Source organism: Epinephelus fuscoguttatus, linkage group LG5 (assembly GCF_011397635.1).
Source record: "Epinephelus fuscoguttatus linkage group LG5, E.fuscoguttatus.final_Chr_v1".
Taxonomy (NCBI): domain Eukaryota; kingdom Metazoa; phylum Chordata; class Actinopteri; order Perciformes; family Serranidae; genus Epinephelus; species Epinephelus fuscoguttatus.
The window spans coordinates 1,090,520-1,115,553 of NC_064756.1; the positions used below are offsets into that span (position 1 = coordinate 1,090,520).

At 40.5% G+C, this 25,034-nt stretch overlaps 5 protein-coding genes across 5 annotated transcripts in view; 2 read left to right on the top strand and 3 right to left on the bottom strand.

Annotated features, from left to right (window-relative positions):
• Positions 1–25,034, bottom strand: part of LOC125888456 (olfactory receptor 52K1-like) — a 185,410-nt gene that overhangs the window by 15,877 nt on the left and 144,499 nt on the right. The window lies entirely within an intron of this gene.
• Positions 4,877–5,807, top strand: LOC125888460 (olfactory receptor 142-like). Its single transcript, XM_049575843.1, has one exon. It carries the CDS (start codon positions 4,878–4,880, stop codon positions 5,805–5,807), a length of 930 nt encoding a protein of 309 aa, XP_049431800.1. The 5' UTR covers position 4,877.
• Positions 9,313–10,243, top strand: LOC125888461 (olfactory receptor 11A1-like). The gene has a single exon (XM_049575844.1). The coding sequence runs from the start codon at positions 9,314–9,316 to the stop codon at positions 10,241–10,243; it is 930 nt and encodes a 309-aa protein (XP_049431801.1). The 5' UTR covers position 9,313.
• LOC125888462 (olfactory receptor 5F1-like) lies at positions 14,661–15,590 on the bottom strand. The gene has a single exon (XM_049575845.1). It carries the CDS (start codon positions 15,588–15,590, stop codon positions 14,661–14,663), a length of 930 nt encoding a protein of 309 aa, XP_049431802.1.
• LOC125888463 (olfactory receptor 6N1-like) lies at positions 22,057–22,986 on the bottom strand. Its single transcript, XM_049575847.1, has one exon. The coding sequence runs from the start codon at positions 22,984–22,986 to the stop codon at positions 22,057–22,059; it is 930 nt and encodes a 309-aa protein (XP_049431804.1).

Sequence of the window (25,034 nt, forward strand, 5' to 3'; positions counted from 1 at the left end):
CTCAAGAAGGCCCTGAGAGAATTTCTTCTAAATTGGTACAAACCTCTGCCTGGACTCAAGGATCACGGCATTTTGGTAGTCAAAGGTCAAAGGCCAAGGTCACTGTGACCATGTGTCTGTCTCAGTCTCATGAACAAGATACCTCAAGAACATTTTGAGGGAATTTTTTCAAATTGGGCACAAACGTTTGCTTGAACTCAAGGATGAACTGTTAGGATAATGGTGGCTGTGACCTTGCATCCATGTCATTCTCATGAATGTGATATCCCTCGCTATCGGATCATTATCTGATTACTTTTGATTTCTTTTTACTCGATTACACGCCACTCAGCAACAGTTACTATACTAGATGTTTATCAGATAGTGCTGTCGCAAAACTTAAGGAAAAGATTACTTCGTCGTTAAATTCAATACCAATACCTTCAGTAACAGAGGTTTCCCGTGCCGACTTTAACCTCTCCCGAATTGATCATTTTGTTGATAGCACCGTAGGCTCGCTACGAACAACGCTCGACTCTGTAGCTCCTCTTAAAAAGAAGTTAAAAAAGCAAAGAAAGTTCGCTCCTTGGTATAACTCTCAAACCCGTAAGTTAAAACAAATATCGCGAAAATTTGAAAGGAATTGGCGATTAACCAAACTGGAAGAATCTCGTTTAATCTGGACAGACAGTCTCAAAACTTATAAGAGGGGCCTCCGCAATGCCAGAGCAAACTATTACTCAGCTCTAATAGAAGACAATAAGAACAACCCCAGGTTTCTTTTCAGCACTGTAGCCAGGCTGACTGAGAGTCAGAGCTCTATTGAGCCTCGTATTCCCTTAGCCCTTAGCAGTAATGATTTTATGAGCTTTTTTAATGACAAAATTCTAACTATTAGAGGCAAAATTCATGACCTCCTGCCCTCAGATAGTACCTATCTAACCTCAAACACAGCTGTAAAATCTAATATATATTTAGATTGCTTCTCCCAATTTCTCTTCAAGAATTGACTGCAGTGATTTCTTCATCCAAATCATCAACGTGTCTCTTAGACCCCATCCCAACTAGGCTACTTAAGGAGGTCTTACCTATAGTTAACACTCATATATTAGATATGATCAATATATCCTTATTAACAGGTTATGTACCACAGTCTTTTAAGGTAGCTGTAATTAAACCTCTACTAAAAAGCCCACCCTGGATCCAGAGGTGTTAGCCAACTATAGACCAATATCTAATCTTCCCTTTATGTCAAAGATCCTTGAGAAAGTAGTCGCAGACCAGCTGTGTGATTTTCTCCATGATAATAATTTATTTGAGGAATTTCAGTCAGGATTTAGAGTGCATCATAGCACTGAGACAGCTCTAGTTAAAATTACAAATGACCTTCTGATTGCTTCAGACAAAGGACTCGTCTCTGTACTTGTTTTATTAGATCTTAGTGCGCGTTTGACACAATTGACCATCAAATTCTGCTGCAGAGACTGGATCACTTAATTGGCCTAAAAGTTCAGCACTAAGCTGGTTTAAATCTTATTTATCTGATCGTTTTCAATTTGTTGACGCCGTTCGCAATGAACCATCCTTACGGACTAAAGTTTGTTTTGGAGTTCCACAAGGTCCTGTGCTCGGACCAATCCTGTTTACTCTATATATGCTTCCGTTAGGTAACATCATTAGAAATCACTCTATAAATTTCCATTGTTATGCGGATGATACTCAGTTGTATTTATCAATGAAGCCAGAAGAAAGTAATCAATTAACTAAACTCCATAACTGCCTTAAAGACATAAAAACTTGGATGAGCACCAATTTCCTGATGTTAAATTCAGACAAAACTGAAGTTATTGTTCTTGGCCCCAAACAACTCAGAGACTCTTTATCTGATGACATAGTTTCTCTAGATGGCATTGCTCTGGCCCCTGCCACTACCGTAAGAAACCTCGGAGTAACATTTGATCAAGATTTGTCTTTTAATTCTCATTTAAAGCAAACCTCACGGACTGCATTTTTCATCTGCGTAATATTGCGAAAATTAGGCCTATCCTGACCGAAAAGATGCAGAAAAATTGGTCCACGCTTTTGTTACCTCAAGGCTGGATTACTGTAACTCTCTATTATCAGGTAGCTCTAGTAAGTCCTTAAAAACTCTCCAGCTAATTCAGAATTCAGCAGCACGTGTACTAACAGGAACTAATAAACGCGATCATATCTCTCCTTTTTTAGCTTCTCTGCACTGGCTCCCTGTAAAATCCAGAATTGAATTTAAAATCCTACTGTTAACTTATAAAGCTCTAAATGGTCAAGCTCCATCATATCTTAGAGAGCTCATAGTGCCATATTATCCCACCAGAACACTGCGCTCTGAGAACGCAGGGTTACTCGTGGTCCCTAAAGTCTCCAAAAGTAGATCAGGAGCCAGAGGCTTTAGCTATCAGGCTCCTCTCCTGTGGAATCATCTTCCTGTTACGGTCCGGGAGGCAGACACCGTCTCCACATTTAAGACTAGACTTAAGACTTTCCTGATAGATAAAGCTTATAGTTAGGGCTGGCTCAGGCTTGCCCTGTACCAGCCCCTAGTTAGCTGACTTAGGCCTAGTCTGCCGGAGGACCCCTATAATACACCGGCCCCTTCTCTCCTTCTCTCTCTCTCTCGATCCTATTACTGCATCTAGCTAACTCGGCCATTCTGGATGTCACTAACTCGGCTTCTTCTCCGGAGCCTTTGTGCTCCACTGTCTCTCAGATTAACTCATATCACAGCGGTGCCTGGACAGCGTGACGTGTGTGGTTGTGCTGCTGCCGTGGTCCCGCCAGATGCCTCCTGCTGCTGCTGCTGCTGTTATCATTAGTCATACTTCTTCTGTTATTATACACATATGATTATTGTCACACATGTACACTGCCAGGTATTAATACATACTTTCAACATATTGTACCACAGTAACCAGAACTATAACTATAATATTATTACTTCCATTAATGTTGTTGTAAGATACTGTCATTACCTGCATATCTCTCTCTCTCTCTCTCTCTCTCTCTCTCTCTCTCCCTGTGTCATACGGATTACTGTTAATTTATCATGTTGATCTGTTCTGTACGACATCTATTGCACGTCTGTCCGTCCTGGAAGAGGGATCCCTCCTCAGTTGCTCTTCCTGAGGTTTCTACTGTTTTTTCCCCGTTAAAGGGTTTTTTTGGGGAGTTTTTCCTGATCAGCTGTGAGGGTCTTAAGGACAGAGGGATGTCGTATGCTGTAAAGCCCTGTGAGGCAAATTGTGATTTGTGATATTGGGCTTTATAAATAAAATTGATTGATTGATTGATTGATTGATTGATATCTCAAGAAGGCCTTGATAGAATATCATCCACTGTGACTCAAGGATGAACTGATTAGATGATGGTAGTCATTGTCACCACTCATCCCCAAAACCCTGACCAGGATAGACAGGTTAAATGAATGCTTGGCTAAAATGGACACGATTGACCTTTTGTAAGGTCCTGCACCTTAAATGCAGACTGGCCAATTATAGCGTAGCATTGGCTAGCTCCAACATGAGTCCAACAACAACAACACGGCTGTGCTCTGTAGACTGTTATACGATTGTTTCAGGTCTTGTTCATTTTCAGGCTGGTTTTGTGGATTAGGAGCTAAACATTGTGCGTGGAGCTCATCGTGTGTTAATGACACGCAGTGGACGGAGATATACGTTTCTTTCCTGTTCCAAGACCAAAATCAAACACTAGAGAGTGCAGGGTTAGCTAGCTAGCTGCAGGAGATAAAGCCTACTGAATGTATACACATGCTGCTTGTTAATGAATACAACAATGAATAAAGGCCGACCTGCTCTAAAGAAACCAGTGAAGGGAAACTTTGCCAAAGTTTAACCAGCTCTGTGACATCACAGTGTGTGCAGATAAACAGTGTTTGGCTTCCCCTGAAGCTCCCTGCCCGTGCGGCAGTGAAGATCCAGGCACTGGTTGCATGGGAGAAGCCAAACACCATTCATCTGCACACACTGCGATGACACACAGCTGGTTAAACATTGGCAAACTGTCCTGTTTAATTCACCGGTAATGTGGTGGTTCAGGTTTACACTGTGATCTGTAGCCTACAGTTCGGCTTTAGCTCCGATGGACTGTAATCTTTGTGACCTTTTTTTGTGAGTTTGACATTCTGCTACATCCTTGAACCACATATTGTAGACCTTCTGTATGCTTCTTCTTGAAATCGCATTTTCTTTTTTTGTGTGTGTGTTTCATAAAATTGGACATTGTTTCTTCAGGGAGTGCAGTTAGTGACAGTCGGGGCTCCATGCTAACTCCAACAGCTTGATGGACCATCATAAAGGGGCGGGGCTTAGCAAAGGGTCAGCTGACTGAAACATGTTGTTTTATGGTACAGGACCAAAATCATTCCTTTTACTTTCTATTAAGTATAAAATAAGTTGTTCAACAGAGTTCAGTGTTTTGCTGGCATTAATTAAACGTGAGTATGAATCAGTGTGCCCTTTTATAATGAGGTCACTCTGCTGCTGTGGGTGTCCTCTGTCTGGAAAAGTTTAAGAGGAGTCAAAGCAGAGTTTCAGCTCAGTGAGGAGGGACTCTCAGTATGACTGCAGCAGGTGAAGGCTCACATTGACACAACGTCACAAAAGTGTTTTCTTCTAATTTCTGACCAAAGGATTTCACTGACTCTGAAATTGAAACGATACATCTGGGGTTGGTTGATAACATTTTTCCTGTCACAATGGATCAGTTTATATGTGCTTCATGTTTAAGCTGCACATTGTGCCAAACAACCAGACTCACTGTAACTACCAGTTGAATCTACAAGATTTTAACAACTCTGTTGCTTTGTGTGCACAGTAGAGTTGTGGTGAAGCAGAAGGAGGCTCATGACTAACTCTACACAAATTTCATATTTCATGTTTGCTGCCTACTTTGACATTGGGCTGTTTAAACACTTATGTTTCATGATCGTCATGTGTCTCTACATGTTGATTATCTGTGCCAACCTCCTGCTGATTGTGGTTATCTGTGTGAACAGAAGCTTACATGAACCTATGTACATGTTTCTGTGCAGCCTGTTTGTAAATGAACTGTATGGTAGTACAGGGTTGTTTCCATTGCTGCTGCTTCAGATCATCTCTGACATTCACACTGTCTCTGCTTCAGCTTGTTTCCTGCAGATTTTCTGTTTGTACTCTTACGGAGGAATCGAGTTTTTAAACTTAGCCATCATTTCTTATGACAGATATCTTGCTATCTGTTATCCTCTGCAGTATAACACACGGATGACAAATCATAAGGTTGTTGTGCTCATTTCTCTGAGTTGGTTATTCCCTCTTCTTGCATTTATTGTTTTGGTATCTTTAATTGTGCCTTTACAGCTGTGTAGGAACATTATTAACAAAGTGTACTGTGACTACTACTCCATCGTTAAACTGGCATGTGATGACACAACAGTCCAGAACATTTATGGGCTAACTCATGCCACTCTTAGTATCTCATGTCCTGTACTGTTAATCTGTTACACGTATATAAAGATCCTTAAAGTTTGTTTATCTGGTTCTAAACAGACCAGACAGAAAGCTGTCAGTACCTGTACACCTCACCTCGCCTCTCTGCTCAACTTTTCTGTTGCTGCTTTCTTTGAAATAGTTCAGAGCAGGTTCAATATGACTGGTGTTCCCAATGTGTTGCGCATCTTTTTATCATTGTATTTTCTCACATGTCCTCCCCTCTTTAACCCTGTGATATACGGCCTGAAACTGTCTAAAATTCGTGTGACATGTAAAAATCTCATTTTAAATGTAGGCTGTTAGTATTAGCAGACACACAACAGATGTGCCTGTTGTCTTTAATGATGTTGTATCTTTTTATTGTTCTGTGCAGTGTGTTGCTATTATACTTTGATTATTATTTCAGCCTGTTTTGCTTTTGTGCACACAGAGACATGATGGCCACAGTAGTAATGCTAAAGCTGTACAACAGTTGTAGAAACAGTTGTGTGCACCACGTTGTGTCGATTGGATTCAAATATGTAGGAAACCTCAGGAAGAAAAACTGAGGAGGGATCCCTCTGCCTGGACGGACAGACGTGCCATAGATGCCGTGTGTACAGAACACGTCAACATAATGAATTTACAGTGATTCATATGACACAATGATACACAGAGACATCCAGAGAGACAGACAGATGCACAACAACAACAACAATAACAATAAATGTAACTGTAGAATATGTAGTAATAAAATATGAATAATATAAATAGTTAAAGACTGTATTATTTGTAAACATTAATATGACAGTACATGTATGTAAGAATAATAATGATACATATTTGGCACAAACAGCCATTTGGACTCAAGAATAAATCTAGTGGTTTGCAACGTATTAAAAGCTCTGCAATTTTATCGAGTGCTCCAGCCTCCTTTCATTTGGGTTCAGTCATTTTTTGAAGTGGCCCACCTGATTCAGTGTCTAATAAATCGAGTAGATTTAACTCTTGCACTCCACCCCCATTCTGTAGCAAAAATGCCTAAAATGACATACCCACATTAAAATGACTGTAGCTTCTGAACCGCTCTGACTACATGCATGCATGAGGTCTTGCCAGAAAGAAAACTCCCTGAAGTTTCTTGTGAAAGTGTCAGAAACACTCTAGGTGATACAGAGACAGAGTAATGGGCCTCTGAAGTCAGTAACAAGTTGAAGATTTTGCCTAAAATAAAATAAAAAATGTGTTTCAGGATGAATAACTGTCTGTGGCTTCATCTGAGCAGGTAAATGACACTGTGGGGCTGTAGGCACACTATCAATGAACACTTGTTTCAAATTTGAAGAAGACTGCTCAAAGTATGACCATTCTACAGTGTTTTTACCATGAAAAGAGCCAGGCGGAGCTCCAAATGACAAGTCTGTCACTCTGCTTCAAAACAGTACTATCAGTGATCAAACAACACTCAGCCAGCTTCAGACATTGTACCGTATTGAAATCAGGTGTGATTATGATAGCTGATGTTGTTTATGACACAGAAACACCATAAAATATCACCAAATAAAGCCATATGAAACGTGAAAGTTATGATCCCACTTTCTAGACGGTGTATCTCAGCCAAAAATAGTGGTAGGAGTGAGACTCTTACCTTTTATAAACCAGCTACGTGCCCACTAACAGCTCCACATAAGATCGTGAGTAATCCTTTAATTTTTCCCCTCAAAAAACAGCATGACATGACTTGTCACCACTCATCGTGATTTTGGACTTTGTGTGTTTAGGCTGCTCTGGTGCAAAATCCATAATAAACAGAAGAAAAACTATGTTATTTTTTAAAAGTCGAGAGCTTCCTGAATCCAGCAATACCAAACATCACATGATTTGATGACGTAGTGCACCTGGGAGATACCATTTAACAGAGGAGGGGGGGAGCGAGGACGCCGCCGTCCTGGCGGAGTTAGAGAGGTTCAGTAGTCAAAGTTCAAAGGTCACTGTGTCCTTGCGTCTATATCTCAAGAAGGCCCTGAGAGAATTTCTTCTAAATTGGTACAAACCTCTGCCTGGACTCAAGGATCACGGCATTTTGGTAGTCAAAGGTCAAAGGCCAAGGTCACTGTGACCATGTGTCTGTCTCAGTCTCATGAACAAGATACCTCAAGAACATTTTGAGGGAATTTTTTCAAATTGGGCACAAACGTTTGCTTGAACTCAAGGATGAACTGTTAGGATAATGGTGGCTGTGACCTTGCATCCATGTCATTCTCATGAATGTGATATCTCAAGAAGGCCTTGATAGAATATCATCCACTGTGACTCAAGGATGAACTGATTAGATGATGGTAGTCATTGTCACCACTCATCCCCAAAACCCTGACCAGGATAGACAGGTTAAATGAATGCTTGGCTAAAATGGACACGATTGACCTTTTGTTAGGTCCTGCACCTTAAATGCAGACTGGCCAATTATAGCGTAGCATTGGCTAGCTCCAACATGAGTCCAACAACAACAACACGGCTGTGCTCTGTAGACTGTAATACGATTGTTTCAGGTCTTGTTCATTTTCAGGCTGGTTTTGTGGATTAGGAGCTAAACATTGTGCGTGGAGCTCATCGTGTGTTAATGACACGCAGTGGACGGAGATATACGTTTCTTTCCTGTTCCAAGACCAAAATCAAACACTAGAGAGTGCAGGGTTAGCTAGCTAGCTGCAGGAGATAAAGCCTACTGAATGTATACACATGCTGCTTGTTAATGAATACAACAATGAATAAAGGCCGACCTGCTCTAAAGAAACCAGTGAAGGGAAACTTTGCCAAAGTTTAACCAGCTCTGTGACATCACAGTGTGTGCAGATAAACAGTGTTTGGCTTCCCCTGAAGCTCCCTGCCCATGCAGCAGTGGAGATCCAGGCACTGGTTGCATGGGAGAAGCCAAACACCATTCATCTGCACACACTGCGATGACACACAGCTGGTTAAACATTGGCAAACTGTCCTGTTTAATTCACCGGTAATGTGGTGGTTCAGGTTTACACTGTGATCTGTAGCCTACAGTTCGGCTTTAGCTCCGATGGACTGTAATCTTTGTGACCTTTTTGTGAGTTTGACATTCTGCTACATCCTTGAACCACATATTGTAGACCTTCTGTATGCTTCTTCTTGAAATCGCATTTTCTTTTTGTGTGTGTGTTTCATAAAATTGGACATTGTTTCTTCAGGGAGTGCAGTTAGTGACAGTCGGGGCTCCATGCTAACTTCAACAGCTTGATGGACCATCATAAAGGGGCGGGGCTTAGCAAAGGGTCAGCTGACTGAAACATGTTGTTTTATGGTACAGGACCAAAATCATTCCTTTTACTTTCTATTAAGTATAAAATAAGTTGTTCAACAGAGTTCAGTGTTTTGCTGGCATTAATTAAACGTGAGTATGAATCAGTGTGCCCTTTTATAATGAGGTCACTCTGCTGCTGTGGGTGTCCTCTGTCTGGAAAAGTTTAAGAGGAGTCAAAGCAGAGTTTCAGCTCAGTGAGGAGGGACTCTCAGTATGACTGCAGCAGGTGAAGGCTCACATTGACACAACGTCACAAAAGTGTTTTCTTCTAATTTCTGACCAAAGGATTTCACTGACTCTGAAATTGAAACGATACATCTGGGGTTGGTTGATAACATTTTTCCTGTCACAATGGATCAGTTTATATGTGCTTCATGTTTAAGCTGCACATTGTGCCAAACAACCAGACTCACTGTAACTACCAGTTGAATCTACAAGATTTTAACAACTCTGTTGCTTTGTGTGCACAGTAGAGTTGTGGTGAAGCAGAAGGAGGCTCATGACTAACTCTACACAAATTTCATATTTCATGTTTGCTGCCTACTTTGACATTGGGCTGTTTAAACACTTATGTTTCATGATCGTCATGTGTCTCTACATGTTGATTATCTGTGCCAACCTCCTGCTGATTGTGGTTATCTGTGTGAACAGAAGCTTACATGAACCTATGTACATGTTTCTGTGCAGCCTGTTTGTAAATGAACTGTATGGTAGTACAGGGTTGTTTCCATTGCTGCTGCTTCAGATCCTCTCTGACATTCACACTGTCTCTGCTTCAGCTTGTTTCCTGCAGATTTTCTTTGTGTACTCTTACGGAAGTGTAGAACTTTTAAACTTAGCCATCATTTCTTATGACAGATATCTTGCTATCTGTTATCCTCTGCAGTATAACACACGGATGACATATGAAAGAGTTGCAGTCTTTATTGTTCTGATATGGTTAGTCGTATTTCTTGTGAATTTCTTTACACTGCCTTTGATTGTGCCCTTACAGCTGTGTGGGAACATCATTAACAAAGTGTACTGTGACAATCACTCTGTAGTGAAACTGGCCTGCTCTGACACAACAGTCATTAACATCTATGGACTCATTGTCAGTGCCTTCTCAGTCTTTGGCCCTCTCACTTTAATCTGTTACACGTATATAAAGATCCTTAAAGTTTGTTTTTTTGGCTCTAAACAGACCAGACAGAAAGCTGTCAGTACCTGCACACCTCACCTCGCCTCTCTGCTCAACTTTTGTTTCGGGGCTTGCTTTGAAATAGTTCAGAGCAGGTTCAATATGACTGGTGTTCCCAATATGTTGCGAATCTTTTTATCCTTGTATTTTCTCACATGTCCTCCCCTCTTTAACCCTGTGATATACGGCCTGAAACTGTCTAAAATCCGTGTGACGTGTAAAAATCTGATTTTAAATGTAGGCTGTTAGTATTAGCAGACACACAACAGATGTGCCTGTTGTCTTCAAAGATATTTTACCTTCGTATTGTTCTGTGCATTGTGTTACCATTTTAAACACAAGTGTGTACACAGGGACATGATGGCCACAGTAGTAATGCTAAAAGAACTGAATATATTCAGTAGCAGAGGGGGAATTAAAAGCTCTGTGTAATCAGAAAATAGCATATTAAACACACTTTGCTTTTTAACCACGTATTTGTGGAGACAAGTGGCTGCATCTTGAATGAAACTGTTCACATATTTGCCATTGTGCTATGTTAACATCAGAAAAATCAGACCATTCAGAACTTCATAAACATGACGACATTCGAGGAGGTTACAATGTTGTTAATTCTGAGATCACAACAGAAAAAGTGACAGCGGTGCCATCATAGATTGCAGAGGTGGGACTGAGTCATTGTTTTGCAAGTCACAAGTAAGCCCCAAGTCTGAGTCAAGTCCCAAGTCATGACCAACAAGCCCCTGGTTTAGTCTTTGAGTTTTAAGTCCTACACAAGTCATTACATGTTCTTCACCAAATGTAATGCCATTTTAACAAAAATAATAATACATGACATCTACAAAAATCATGGATGCTTTTTTAAAATTTATATTTATTTGTTGACCAGTTTTGGTCAAACAAGTGCAGCTGAACTTCATCTTAAAAACCGTAGTGCTGACAATGCACCTTTGTAGCATATAGCACTGGTAACAACAACAGAGTGAAATGTGTATGTTTCTATCCTGTCTTGTATAATATGAATGTACATTATGTAAATTGGTAAATACAGTAAACTGTAATCATATACCATACCAGCGATTGTAAAATACTCTTTAATCTTTGGATTTATGGAAACGTTTCAAGTATTTTTAAGCCAAAAGACTCAAGTCCAAGAATAGCCATGAATTATTTGTGTTACAGTCTAAGTTAAGTCCATTCATTTATTCATTGTCCGTAACGTCTAATCCTGTTGAGGTCACATGGGGGGCTGGAGCCTATCCCAGGTGACATTGGGCAAGAGGTGGAGTTCACCCTGGACAGGTCACCAGACTATCACAGGACTGACACATAGAGACAGACAACCATTCACACTCACATTCACACCTACGGACAATTTAGAGCACGGGTGTCAAACATACGGCCCGAGGGGCCAGACTGGCCCCGCCAAAGGGTTCAATCTGGCCCACTGGATGACTAGTACAAAGTTTTAAGGGCCAGGTTAAGAAGTGATTAGCTGCTTCAGAGGCCTCTCCACCCCAATTACAATATACTTCTCTGGGGAAAAAAACCCCCAAATAGTTACAGATATTAAACAATGTGCAAAATATTGTCAGTCAGCAAGAATCTTTATTAAAATTCCTTCTTAAAACAATATAAGTGGAGCTGTATTACTAAAAAAAAACATGTAGTGACTGAGAGGTATAACTGAATGTGGGAAAACTGAGACATATTATTGAAACTGCACCTATTTTTCTGAAGACCTCTCAGGTTGTTCATCTGTTTTAGGAAATGGTGAACATTCACAGAATGTATTTGTGCTTGTTTACATGAACAGAAAAATGGAAGCTATTGTTATTTGCAGGTTGTTTTTTAATATTTTAATCGCTCCAGCCCACTTGTGATCAGCTGGTTGGATGTGGCCCATGAACTAAAATGAGTCTGACACCCCTGATTTAGAGTCACTAATTAACCTGCATCTCTTTGGATTGTGGGAGGAAACCGGAGCACCTGGAGGAAACCCACGCTGACACGGGGAGAACATGTCGGAGCACCTGGAGGAAACCCACGCTGACATGGGGAGAACATGTCAGAGCACCTGGAGGAAACCCACGCTGACATGGGGAGAACATGTCAGAGCACCTGGAGGAAACCCACGCTGACACAGGGAGAACATGTCAGAGTACCTGGAGGAAACCCACGCTGACACGGGGAGAACATGTCGGAGCACCTGGAGGAAACCCACGTTGACACAGGGAGAACATGTCAGAGCACCTGGAGGAAACCCACGCTGACACAGGGAGAACATGTCAGAGCACCTGGAGGAAACCCACACTGACACGGGGAGAACATGTCAGAGCACCTGGAGGAAACCCACGTTGACACAGGGAGAACATGTCAGAGCACCTGGAGGAAACCCACGCTGACACGGGGAGAACATGTCAGAGCACCTGGAGGAAACCCATGTTGACACTTGGAGAACATGTCAGAGCACCTGGAGGAAAACCACGCTGACACGGGGAGAACATGTGAGAGCACCTGGAGGAAACCCACGCCCTGGAGGAAACCCACGTTGACACAGGGAGAACATGTCAGAGCACCTGGAGGAAACCCACACTGACACAGGGAGAACATGTGGGAGCACCTGGAGGAAACCCACGCTGACACGGGGAGAACATGTCAGAGCACCTGGAGGAAACCCATGTTGACCACACCACATATATGTTAATGTCCGCCTCCTCTGTTCACTGAGTTTTTCCTACTGACTAAAATATGAGCCTGTACACATCTACTGTGGACAAGGGTGCAACTTAACACTTTCCCTCCCACTGACAAGATTTTCTGTCATTCATGACACACTGCTCCCTGCCATTGATGGGATATTCTGGCAATCTGTGTTTTCACTGGTTTAAGATAGGGGGCACCTTTACACATCTTGTGAAATAGAACAGCACTGCCGTGTCCAAAAATAAATGAAGAAGAAAATCCACTGGAAACCGGAGGAAGATGTTGCAGCTTGTAAACTGCACGATGGAAAAGTTTACGGTTGCACAAGCCGTGGAGATGTTGATGGACTCGGACTCTGACACTTCCTGTTTTGATCAACGTTCTGAATGTGATTTGGATGAAGAAACAAACGAGTGTGGTGGGACGAAACAGGATCTCCATGACAACCACAGAGGAGACGGAGACAACAGAACACTGAACGATCACTTAACGTGACAATGTGTTCAGCTATACTTTGAAGAGAATTTTATTATTATTATTATTATTATATTATATTATATTTTCATTTATACAATGCAAACTTAGATAAGAAAATACAAAAAATGTAAATGTGAAACGATTTTGTTCTAGAAAATTACTTTTTGACAAAAATGCATTTTTCTCAGCTTTTTGTCTGAAAAGGATAAATAAAATGTTTTTTTGTTTATAAAAACAGGAGGGCTGTTCTTTATTTTGATGTATATACTGTTCACATAATTATAGAACAAATTATTCTGTGGGTGTTGAAATATTAGTGAAGATGATCAAAAAGGCCGACAGTGGCTGGCGACTTAAAAATCATACTCTGGCAGGAAAGTGTAAATACACCTAATATTATATTTTTGTTTCTGCTTTTTACATGTTATTGTCATTCTTTTTTCATAAGTTATTTCCTACTCGGGTCAGCTCTGTACTCTGCAAAGATTATGTCTTAAACATGTCTGCCCTTTCTGGAAGAGGAACCCTTCCTCTACAGTTATTACTGAAGTCAGATGAAAACGTGATGGGACAACAACGAAAGTTAAGGGGGCAGGATGATTGTATGATTGCAAAGACAAACCCTTTTCTTTTTTCCTAAACCCAACAATGTGTGTTTGTTGTTTAAGAGAAAAAATAAAAATAAATAATGTCGTGTGAGAATGTGTTGGTTTGTTACATCAATACGTACCGCTCTGTGAGGACACTTGTTCTTGTGACTTTTCCAGAAATAAAAAGTAGCATCTACTCAAATGTTGTGCTGAAGTACTATTAAGAGATAACTGTACCAAAATCATAAGAGGGGGAAATGTTGAGTGAATTAATTTTATTTTTCATAACGATAACAAAATGCAGTTCTACATTAGAATACTTCAAAGGTCTGATTAAATTAAAGCTGATAAGTAAACCTGTTCAGCGACTTGGCAACAGCTTGTACCAACCATCGATAATAAATGATTAATTAATAGTTCATTGAATTTTAGGTGGGGTATTTTACTGTAAATAAACAAATTGAGCAGATATTTACAACACTTTGTAAATGGTTAATATTTGGTTTTGGAAACTGTCTAGAAGTATTATTTTCGACAGCTATAACAAAAATCATAACACCTTGTTTGATGATTAATAAATACTGTGCAATACATCTGTAAACATTATCTGGGTGGTTATTATAAAGCTGTGGTGGTTGTAGCTGCACTATGGAGTATTTACTAACCATCTCATAAGGTTTATAACAGCCATCCAAAATATAGTTTATGGACTCTTAACAAACCATTTTTTTTATCCTTTACAAGGTGTTACAAATATCCAATCCATTTATCACCATACAAATTTATCTATTTATTTATTTATTTATCAGAAAATATGGACTAACTTCAGTTTAATTAACTATTATTTTTTATCATTTGTTAATGATGGTTTTGAGAAATTGTTACAGACAACATTAATATCCCATATTTGACAACAGACTTTTACCTATTTCACGGATCTTGGACATGTTCAAGCCATACAGTACAGGGTTGAACAGTGGCGGGCACGTAAGGAAGTATAAGGATAAAAATATTCGCATCATGTTGGGCACACTGCTCATATTAAACCTGCTCTGTATTAATTCAAAGCAAGTTCCAACAGAAAAGTTAAAGAGGGAAATGAGGTGAGGTGTGCAGGTACTGACAGCTTTCTGTCTGGTCTGTTTAGAACCAGAGAAACAAACTAAAAGAATCTTCACGTACGTGTAAAGTATGAAAATTAAAGCCCCAAAGATTGTGCCAAAACATGCAAGGAGCCCATAAGCATTAACTACAACAGTATCTGAGCATGCCAGCTTGACAACAGAGTGGCTATCACAGTAAACTTTGTAGATGATGTTCCCACACAGCTGGGAATCAGAATTCAAATATGTATAGACAACACATGCAAGCAAAGGATAAAACCATGTTAAAGCTATAAGAGTGGCGATCTTGTTATGAGTCATGCGTGTGTTATACTGCAGAGGATAACAGATAGCAAGGTATCTGTCATAAGACATTATGGCTAAGTTTAAATATTCAACAGCCCCATATGTGTACAAACAGAAAATCTGCAGGAAACAACAGGAAGTAGAGACAGTGTGAATGTCAGAGAGGATCTGAAGCAGCAGCAATGGAAACAACCCTGTACTACCATACAGTTCATTTACAAACAGGCTGCACAGAAACATGTACATAGGTTCATGTAAGCTTCTGTTCACACAGATAACCACAATCAGCAGGAGGTTGGCACTAACAATGAAAATATATAAAGACAAAACAATAATAAAATACAAGTACTTCAAAGCTCCGGTGTCAAAATAGGCAGCAAGTGTGAAATATGAAACCTGCGTAAAGTTAATCATGATCCCTCTTTAGGTTCACAACAACTCCTCTGTACACACCAAGCATTACTTACCTTTTGTTATAGATTTGTAAAAATTTAACTAGCTTCAGCTTTGAATTGTTTGGCACGATTTTCAACTTAAACATAAAGCACACACGAACAGAGGTCAGTGCAGTAATGCTAAACAGATTCATCATCATGGAAACTATTGTAAAAAACATCACTAAATGGACCATTTTGTTTCAAAGTCACAGCAATATCCTGGTTAAAATGTACAAAACAAAGTCAGAATCATTGTGTGAATGTGATTATTCACCTGCTGCCCCTTTGTACTGTAACTGTGAGAGCCTCTAACTAAGCTCAAACCCTGCTTCAACGTCTTATCAAAACTTTTAAAGACAGAGAACACCCACAGCAGCGTGACCTCACATCAAAAGGTCCCAATGATCCTCAAGTTTTTGTTCAGTGTTAGTAAAAACAAGAAAAGTTTGTAGCCTGCTCTTTGTAATTTCTAACCTTAACCTCAAAGATTGATACTGATCATTTCAGTTCCCTAAAAGAACAATTTTCAGTCAATTGTCTTTCCCTGTTTCAGAAGTTACTGAATACTGGATTGTTGCAATAGTTGCTTCATTCCTAAAGTGGTAGACTCCACCAGTATAAAACAATTCAGAACCATTTTACTGCTGACTGTGGTTGGATTAAATCTTCACAAGTCATATTTTTGCCGACTTGCATGAGTCTGAAGAAGAATAAAAAACCAACACTTCAAAGCTGACACAGTGTAGCTTACAGTAGCCTGCAGCTGCATCTTTGCAGTGGAAGAGGCACAGTCCTGATAGTCAGTCAACAAATCAATCAATCAGTCCAATTTGTCATTTTACTATACATCTGTTTGGATTCACTGGACCACAGATGATTTGTCATTTGTTAAGATCTAAACTTGACATGTGGAGGCTTTTCTTCTGGGTCTGTGGTCTGAAATGGCGGCTGAGACAACATGATCTTTGTTCATCAAACAAAGGACAGCCATTTGGCACTCAACTCCGCAGGATGCCTCATTGTCACACCTCAGTGAGAGTCCTGCCCATGGACCCAGTTTTAAAATCACAGTGACCTGTGACCCTGTGATGTCACCAGGCCAACAGACCTCAGCTTCTTGGTTTGGTATGATCTTTTTTTGCCCCTGAATCACTGAAGGGGCTCTTGCTCCTAGATCTCAGCAGACACAGAACCTGAAGACCAGAAAAGTTAGTGTGCCAAACACAAGGTTTGCAACTAACTTTTCAACAAGAAGAGCCAAGTCGAGTTGGCACAAGACTTCTAACTCTGCAAGTATACTGTATACTCAGATCTGCGCCTTTGGATCAAAGACACAAGGACTGAATCTGGAACAACATTTCTTTCCAGCCTTCAACTGCCAGCTAACAAAAGCAACACGCCACAGCATCTCTTTTTCATTTAATTTTTTTAAATTTAATTTTTAATTTTATATACTTTATTAATTCAATTCAATTCAATTCAATTCAATTCAATTCAATTTTTTCACTCCGTTGTCATTAACACACAGGTCCGAAATACACCCACATGCACAAAGTGGAGAGATGTCAGAGTGAGGGGGCTGCCTTGGTCAGATGCTCCGAGCAGTTGGGGGGTTCGGTGCCTTGCTCAAGGGCACTTCGGCAGTGCCCAGAAGGTGAACTGGCACCTCTCCAACCACCAGTTAATGCTCCGGGTTTGGTCAGGACGGGGACTTGAAGCGACGATGGTAACCACGTGTGTGTGTGTTGCTGAAGGAAAAAAAAAGTCAAATTGTGGTGTTGTACCAATGTAGTGCTTTTATTTTGAAAGAGACTGTATGCAAACTGTACATTTCCTGTGAAAACAGAAGTGTATTTTGAAAACAGACAATGCATGTAACAGGCTGAAGTTGACACGGCGTCCCACAACGTCAACAACCAACACACCCAGGGTACCTTGGACGTCATATGTGGACGTGGAAAGTCCATGACCAAACGTGGACATGTGACGAGGTCACAGTGAGGATGATGATGCTATGACAGGCTGTCTGTATCCCCTCCACACTGTTCCTCATAGAGCAGTGAAGGACAAGACGGCCAGCTGTGTTTTTGAACGAGCTGAATTTTATTAAGCTCTTGTTTCGAGGCACTAGACCAGATCCCTGGACAGAAGTCCATGTGTGATAAACCCAAACGTACTACTTGTTTAATTGTCATCTCTGTTAAAAAATAGAAATAAAAGTAAGCACACTTTCTGATAACTGAGATGCCTCTACTCATTTTAGTAACCATGTTATTAATGTGAGCTGACCAAGTGTGACCCCAAACAATTTGGCCTCCTTAACCTGCTCAGTAGCCACTCCATGCAAAGACATGCACAGCTCTTGATGTGTCCATAAAGTATACCTGGAGCACAAAATCAGACCCTTTGTTTTTGAGATGTTCAACTTTAGCCTGTTTTCAGAAATCCATTTAAAAACCCACCTCAACTTGGCATTTTTTGCAGATACACACTTTGTTGTATCATCCGTGTAACCATGCATGCATTTTTTAACCCTATGGGCCCTTGGCGTTTTTGGGGTATTTTTACTGCCTTTACTTTTAAGCTCATATCACAGTCATTGTAAAGGCTACATACACATGCTATATCTTGGTTTTTTTTATCAGGACAATCAGGGCTATCCAGATTTGCCATCATTTCATGTCCTCCTATGTGCCTGTATTTTATATTAATTTTCATATCAATGAAAAAAACAAATCCGTGTGACTAAATTCTTACATTTTTACATGTATCTCACCATAGCAAGTTGGAAGAAGACCTATTCTGCCATATATGAAGAGGGGAGACTCTCTGGAATCTGGCAATATAAGAACCATGATGGTGGGACATTCTGTCACTTCACAGCTGTCCAAAACATGTGGTTTGTGCCAGGCGGACATGATTGCCAGTATTTTTTCATTCTTGCAAGAAATTCCATTGACTCATTCACAAGTCAAAAATGTGTTTTATCTGAAAGAAACATGCAATATTTACATCTAAGATCATAGAAAAATAGTCAACCAAGTGCAATGATGTCCTCCAAGATAATGTTTGCCACTTTGTTTGCAGTAAACAAAGTTTGTTGTTGTTTTTCAGTTTCAGTTATATATTGGGGGCATTTTGGGCAATGGTGGGGGGGCACATGTCCCCCTCAATGTATATGGTGACTACGGCCCTGTCAGCATGCATAATTAGGCTACATTCGTCTGGGTGTGCAAAGGTGAAGTGGCTGGTCTTGTCATACAAAGTTTGATGGAGTGTCAACTGGACAATATGGAGATATTTGCATCTTGAAAGCCGGACTACAAATGTGGATAGACAGGGAGAAACACACGCAAGCCTGAGACGTGGTAAGATACGATATTCCTCACTACATGAAGTGACTGATAACAAGATCTGTATAATGGATTGTAAAGAAATTCATCAGGTTTTTATTTTGTAGACAATTAATCTGGATTTATAACATGATGGGATGACAGCACAATGATGTGTGTGGTATCACTGGAAAGCTCTGCTCCTGCACTTTCATGTGATATGCGTGGCATTTCTGTGCGAGCCTGCATTCACGAGTAATCCATCCAACAGTAATGTGTGTGCAGAGCTGTATGAAAGCTCTGTTATTCATCATTTTAGTGTAACTTTAGCATTTTTTTCACTATGAAAACATTGGACTACTGACAAGTGGTCTTGGTCTTGTCGGAAAGCTACAATTTCGCTGTTTCACGTGATATGTGTGGCTTCTCGCTATGACACATGGTCACGGAGAAAGTCAATAGAGAAGAACAGGTGTGAATTTGGACGCACAATGCGTCGTTCAGGCCCATAGGGTTAAGAAATCTGTCATATCAGCTGTGAAGATCGAATAAGGGAGCGGTCCTAGGCAGCTGCCCTGGGGAACTCCACATTGTAATGTTTTAATGTCTGACAGGGCAACATTAAAAAAACACATTGCTGTCTATTGAATAAATAATTTTTCATCCAATTTACCGCTGAAGTTTTGAATCCATATGTAGATAGCTTTAGAAGCAGTAGATCATGATCTATAAGTACAGTACCCATGATTCATTTTTTGTAAATCTGTTATTTGTTACGGTCTGATTTTTTAGACTGGTGTCGAAACTGTGTCATCTGGGAATATCTGACCCCGTCTGCCGCTGGATCAAAGACTTTTTGACAGACCACCCCAAGAGGGCGAGAGTGGGTCCCCATGTCTCCCCAGCCATCGGCCTCACACCGGCTCCCCTCAGGGCTGTGTGCTGAGCCCCTTATTATAAACACTCTACACACACGACTGTACCGCCATACATCCCAGCAACAGCATTATAAAGTTTGCTGACGACACCACTGTGGTGGGACTCATTTCAGGAGGGGACAAGTCTGCGTACCAGGATGAGGTGGAGCAGCTCTCTGTATGGTGCAAAGCAAACAACCTAATCCTCAACACTAACAAGACAAAAGAAATCGTGACAGACTGCAGGAGGAAGACAACACCCACCCGGCCCCTGTTCATTGGCGGGGAGTGTGTGGAGAGGGTCCCCAACATCTGGTACCTGGCCGTGCACATCGAGGACCACCTGACCTGGAGCACCAACACCAGAGCCACCATCAAAAAGGCACAGCAGAGACTGTTTTTTCTGAGGATTCTGAAAAACAACGACCTCAATCAGAAACTGCTTGTGTCCTTCTACAAATGCTCCATTCAGAGCATTCTTACATACTGCATTGGCGTGTGGTTTTCCAGCTGCACAGCAGCAGACAGAAAAATGCTGCAGAGAGTCGTCGCCTCAGCCCAGAGCATCATCGGTTGCAATCTTCCTTTGCTGGAGGAACTGCACAGCTCTCGCTGCCACAGGAAGGCTCAACACATCCTCAGGGATTCAACCCACCCTGGAAACACACTTTTTAAACTGCTGCCCTCTGGCAGACGGTTCAGGACTCTGAGGTCAAGAACAAATAGACTGAGAAACAGTTTTTATGCAAGAGCCATAACTGCACTAAACACAGCTTGATTGACCAACTAACTGTAACACATAACACAAATTACAGATGTGCAATAATAGAGTTGTTTTATTTATTGAATGTGAATATGGTGTGCTTGTTGATAGATATATTTTTCTACCTGTGTTTTTTTTTTTGCTTTTCTGTATTTCTCTTTTAATGACCTTTTAATGACACCTAAGGGGGAGGATGGACCTCTCAATGTCTTTGTGCTTGTTGCAAAGACAACAAAGACATTCTATTCTATTCTATTCTATTCTATTCTATTCTATTCTATTCTATTCTATTCTATTCTATTCTATTCTATAACCAGTCATCTGTTAACTGCGTTAGAGCTGTACATGTTGAGTAACTCACCTTATAATCATGCTGGAGTTCAGAGTAAATGTTATTTTCTGAAAAATTGTGCTGAATCTGTTCAAATACAAATCCCTCCATAAGTTTGCTCAGGACAGGCAAAATATTTATCGGATGGCTGTTTGGTCCCGTAAATTACTTTTTGCAATTTTTTGGTACTGGAGTAACCTTTGCAATTTTCTACATTTGTGGATAAACACCTTCATTCAGAGATAAATTAAAAACATGACATAGTGGCTTTGCTACAGTCCTAGCTGACAGCTGCAGTAATCTCCCATCCAGATTGTCATAGCCACACTTATATGACGAGAAATGCTTTTCCATTTCTTCAGTGTTTACATTTGTAAAATTAAATACACACTTTCAACACACATAAAATGCCACTTAATTAATGACTGAGAAAGTTCACCATACCACCTGGTTTCTAATTATAGCCACTTCACTTATGAAGTGATTATTGAAAAAGTCAGCTATATGTTGAGGCTTGGTAATAAATTCTTTACTTGTTTTAATAAATGGGGGGGTTTACTCACTTTATCTTTACTCATTACTTAATTTGGGTTCTCCATAACTTTTTGCAATCACCTTTTATTTCCTCAATCTTGGATTGATAATATTTCTTTTTCTTTTGTTGATTCATTTTTGTGACTCTGTTTCTCAGTGAACTGTAAGCCTGCCAATCAGCTGAGATACCATGTGACAGCAACTTTTTTCAGTTGGTCCCTCTCTGTCATACAGCTTCTTAGCTCCGAACCAATCCAAGTAGCTTTGATGTCTATGACAGTTAGTTTCCTAACAGGAACTGCTTGTCACAAACAGATAAAAACAAATGCATAAACAACTGTAATGCAGCCTCTGTATGAGTTAGGTTAATGACATTATCCCCTTGTATCATAGTCACGTCTTCAATGAATGCATCTCTACAAAAGTTTCTGTTAATTCTTTTGTAAATCACTTTTGTCCCAGTTTTAGGACCCTTCATTTTCCTCACCACAGCAACGATGTTGTGATCACTGTAGCCCACTGGTACTGATATAACCTTCAAATATTATAAGCTGTTACAGACAACATTAATATCCTATATTTGACAACAGACTTTTACCTATTTCACGGATCTTGGACATGTTCAAGCCATACAGTACAGGGTTGAACAGTGGCGGGCACGTAAGGAAGTATAAGGATAAAAATATTCGCATCATGTTGGGCACACTGCTCATATTAAACCTGCTCTGTATTAATTCAAAGCAAGCACCAACAGAAAAGTTAAAGAGGGAAATGAGGTGAGGTGTGCAGGTACTGACAGCTTTCTGTCTGGTCTGTTTAGAACCAGAGAAACAAACTAAAAGAATCTTCACGTACGTGTAAAGTATGAAAATTAAAGCCCCAAAGATTGTGCCAAAAGATGCAAGGAGCCCATAAGCATTAACTACAACAGTATCTGAGCATGCCAGCTTGACAACAGAGTGGCTATCACAGTAAACTTTGTAGATGATGTTCCCACACAGCTGGGAATCAGAATTCAAATATGTATAGACAACACATGCAAGCAAAGGATAAAACCATGTGAAAGCTATAAGAGTGGCGATCTTGTTATGAGTCATCCGTGTGTTATACTGCAGAGGATAACAGATAGCAAGGTATCTGTCATAAGACATTATGGCTAGGTTTAAATATTCAACAGCTCCATAAGTGTGCACACAATAAATCTGCAGGAAACAACAGGAAGTAGAGACAGTGTGAATGTCAGAGAGGATCTGAAGCAGCAGCAATGGAAACAACCCTGTACTACCATACAGTTCATTTACAAACAGGCTGCACAGAAACATGTACATAGGTTCATGTAAGCTTCTGTTCACACAGATAACCACAATCAGCAGGAGGTTGGCACTAACAATGAAAATATATAAAGACAAAACAATAATAAAATACAAGTACTTCAAAGCTCCGGTGTCAAAATAGGCAGCAAGTGTGAAATATGAAACCTGCGTAAAGTTAATCATGATCCCTCTTTAGGTTCACAACAACTCCTCTGTACACACCAAGCATTACTTACCTTTTGTTATAGATTTGTAAAAGTTTAACTAGCTTCAGCTTTGAATTGTTTGGCACGATTTTCAACTTAAACATAAAGCACACACGAACAGAGGTCAGTGCAGTAATGCTAAACAGATTCATCATCATGGAAACTATTGTAAAAAACATCACTAAATGGACCATTTTTGTTTCAAAGTCACAGCAATATCCTGGTTAAAATGTACAAAACAAAGTCAGAATCATTGTGTGAATGTGATTATTCACCTGCTGCCCCTTTGTACTGTAACTGTGAGAGCCTCTAACTAAGCTCAAACCCTGCTTCAACGTCTTATCAAAACTTTTAAAGACAGAGAACACCCACAGCAGCAGCGTGACCTCACATCAAAAGGTCCCAATGATCCTCAAGTTTTTGTTCAGTGTTAGTAAAAACAAGAAAAGTTTGTAGCCTGCTCTTTGTAATTTCTAACCTTAACCTCAAAGATTGATACTGATCATTTCAGTTCCCTAAAAGAACAATTTTCAGTCAATTGTCTTTCCCTGTTTCAGAAGTTACTGAATACTGGATTGTTGCAATAGTTGCTTCATTCCTAAAGTGGTAGACTCCACCAGTATAAAACAATTCAGAACCACCTCACTGCTGACTGTGGTTGGATTAAATCTTCACAAGTGATTTTTTTTGCCGACTTGCATGAGTCTGAAGAAGAATAAAAAACCAACACTTCAAAGCTGACACAGTGTAGCTTACAGTAGCCTGCAGCTGCATCTTTGCAGTGGAAGAGGCACAGTCCTGATAGTCAGTCAACAAATCAATCAATCAGTCCAATTTGTCATTTTACTATACATCTGTTTGGATTCACTGGACCACAGATGATTTGTCATTTGTTAAGATCTAAACTTGACATGTGGAGGCTTTTCTTCTGGGTCTGTGGTCTGAAATGGCGGCTGAGACAACATGATCTTTGTTCATCAAACAAAGGACAGCCATTTGGCACTCAACTCCGCAGGATGCCTCATTGTCACACCTCAGTGAGAGTCCTGCCCATGGACCCAGTTTTAAAATCACAGTGACCTGTGACCCTGTGATGTCACCAGGCCAACAGACCTCAGCTTCTTGGTTTGGTATGATCTTTTTTTGCCCCTGAATCACTGAAGGGGGCTCTTGCTCCTAGATCTCAGCAGACACAGAACCTGAAGACCAGAAAAGTTAGTGTGCCAAACACAAGGTTTGCAACTAACTTTTCAACAAGAAGAGCCAAGTCGAGTTGGCACAAGACTTCTAACTCTGCAAGTATACTGTATACTCAGATCTGCGCCTTTGGATCAAAGACACAAGGACTGAATCTGGAACAACATTTCTTTCCAGCCTTCAACTGCCAGCTAACAAAAGCAACACGCCACAGCATCTCTTTTTCATTTAATTTTTTTAAATTTAATTTTTAATTTTATATACTTTATTAATTCAATTCAATTCAATTTTTTCACTCCGTTGTCATTAACACACAGGTCCGAAATACACCCACATACACAAAGTGGAGAGATGTCAGAGTGAGGGGGCTGCCTTGGTCAGACGCTCCGAGCAGTTGGGGGGTTCGGTGCCTTGCTCAAGGACACTTCAGCTGTGCCCAGAAGGTGAACTGGCACCTCTCCAACCACCAGTCAATGCTCCGGGTTTGGTCAGGACGGGGACTTGAAGCGACGATGGTAACCACGTGTGTGTGTGTTGCTGAAGGAAAAAAAAAGTCAAATTGTGGTGTTGTACCAATGTAGTGCTTTTATTTTGAAAGAGACTGTATGCAATCTGTACATTTCCTGTGAAAACAGAAGTGTATTTTGAAAACAGACAATGCATGTAACAGGCTGAAGTTGACACGGCATCCCACAACGTCAACAACCAACACACCCAGGGTACCTTGGACGTCATATGTGGACGTGGAAAGTCCATGACCAAACGTGGACATGTGACGAGGTCACAGTGAGGATGAGTTGCTATGACAGGCTGTCTGTATCCCCTCCA

Bases quoted from the DNA above. Each gene is read 5' to 3' on its own strand.
- LOC125888461 (XM_049575844.1), top strand. From the start codon at position 9,314: ATGACTAACTCTACACAAATTTCATATTTCATGTTTGCTGCCTACTTT.
- LOC125888463 (XM_049575847.1), bottom strand. From the start codon at position 22,986: ATGATTAACTTTACGCAGGTTTCATATTTCACACTTGCTGCCTATTTT.
- LOC125888462 (XM_049575845.1), bottom strand. From the start codon at position 15,590: ATGATTAACTTTACGCAGGTTTCATATTTCACACTTGCTGCCTATTTT.
- LOC125888460 (XM_049575843.1), top strand. From the start codon at position 4,878: ATGACTAACTCTACACAAATTTCATATTTCATGTTTGCTGCCTACTTT.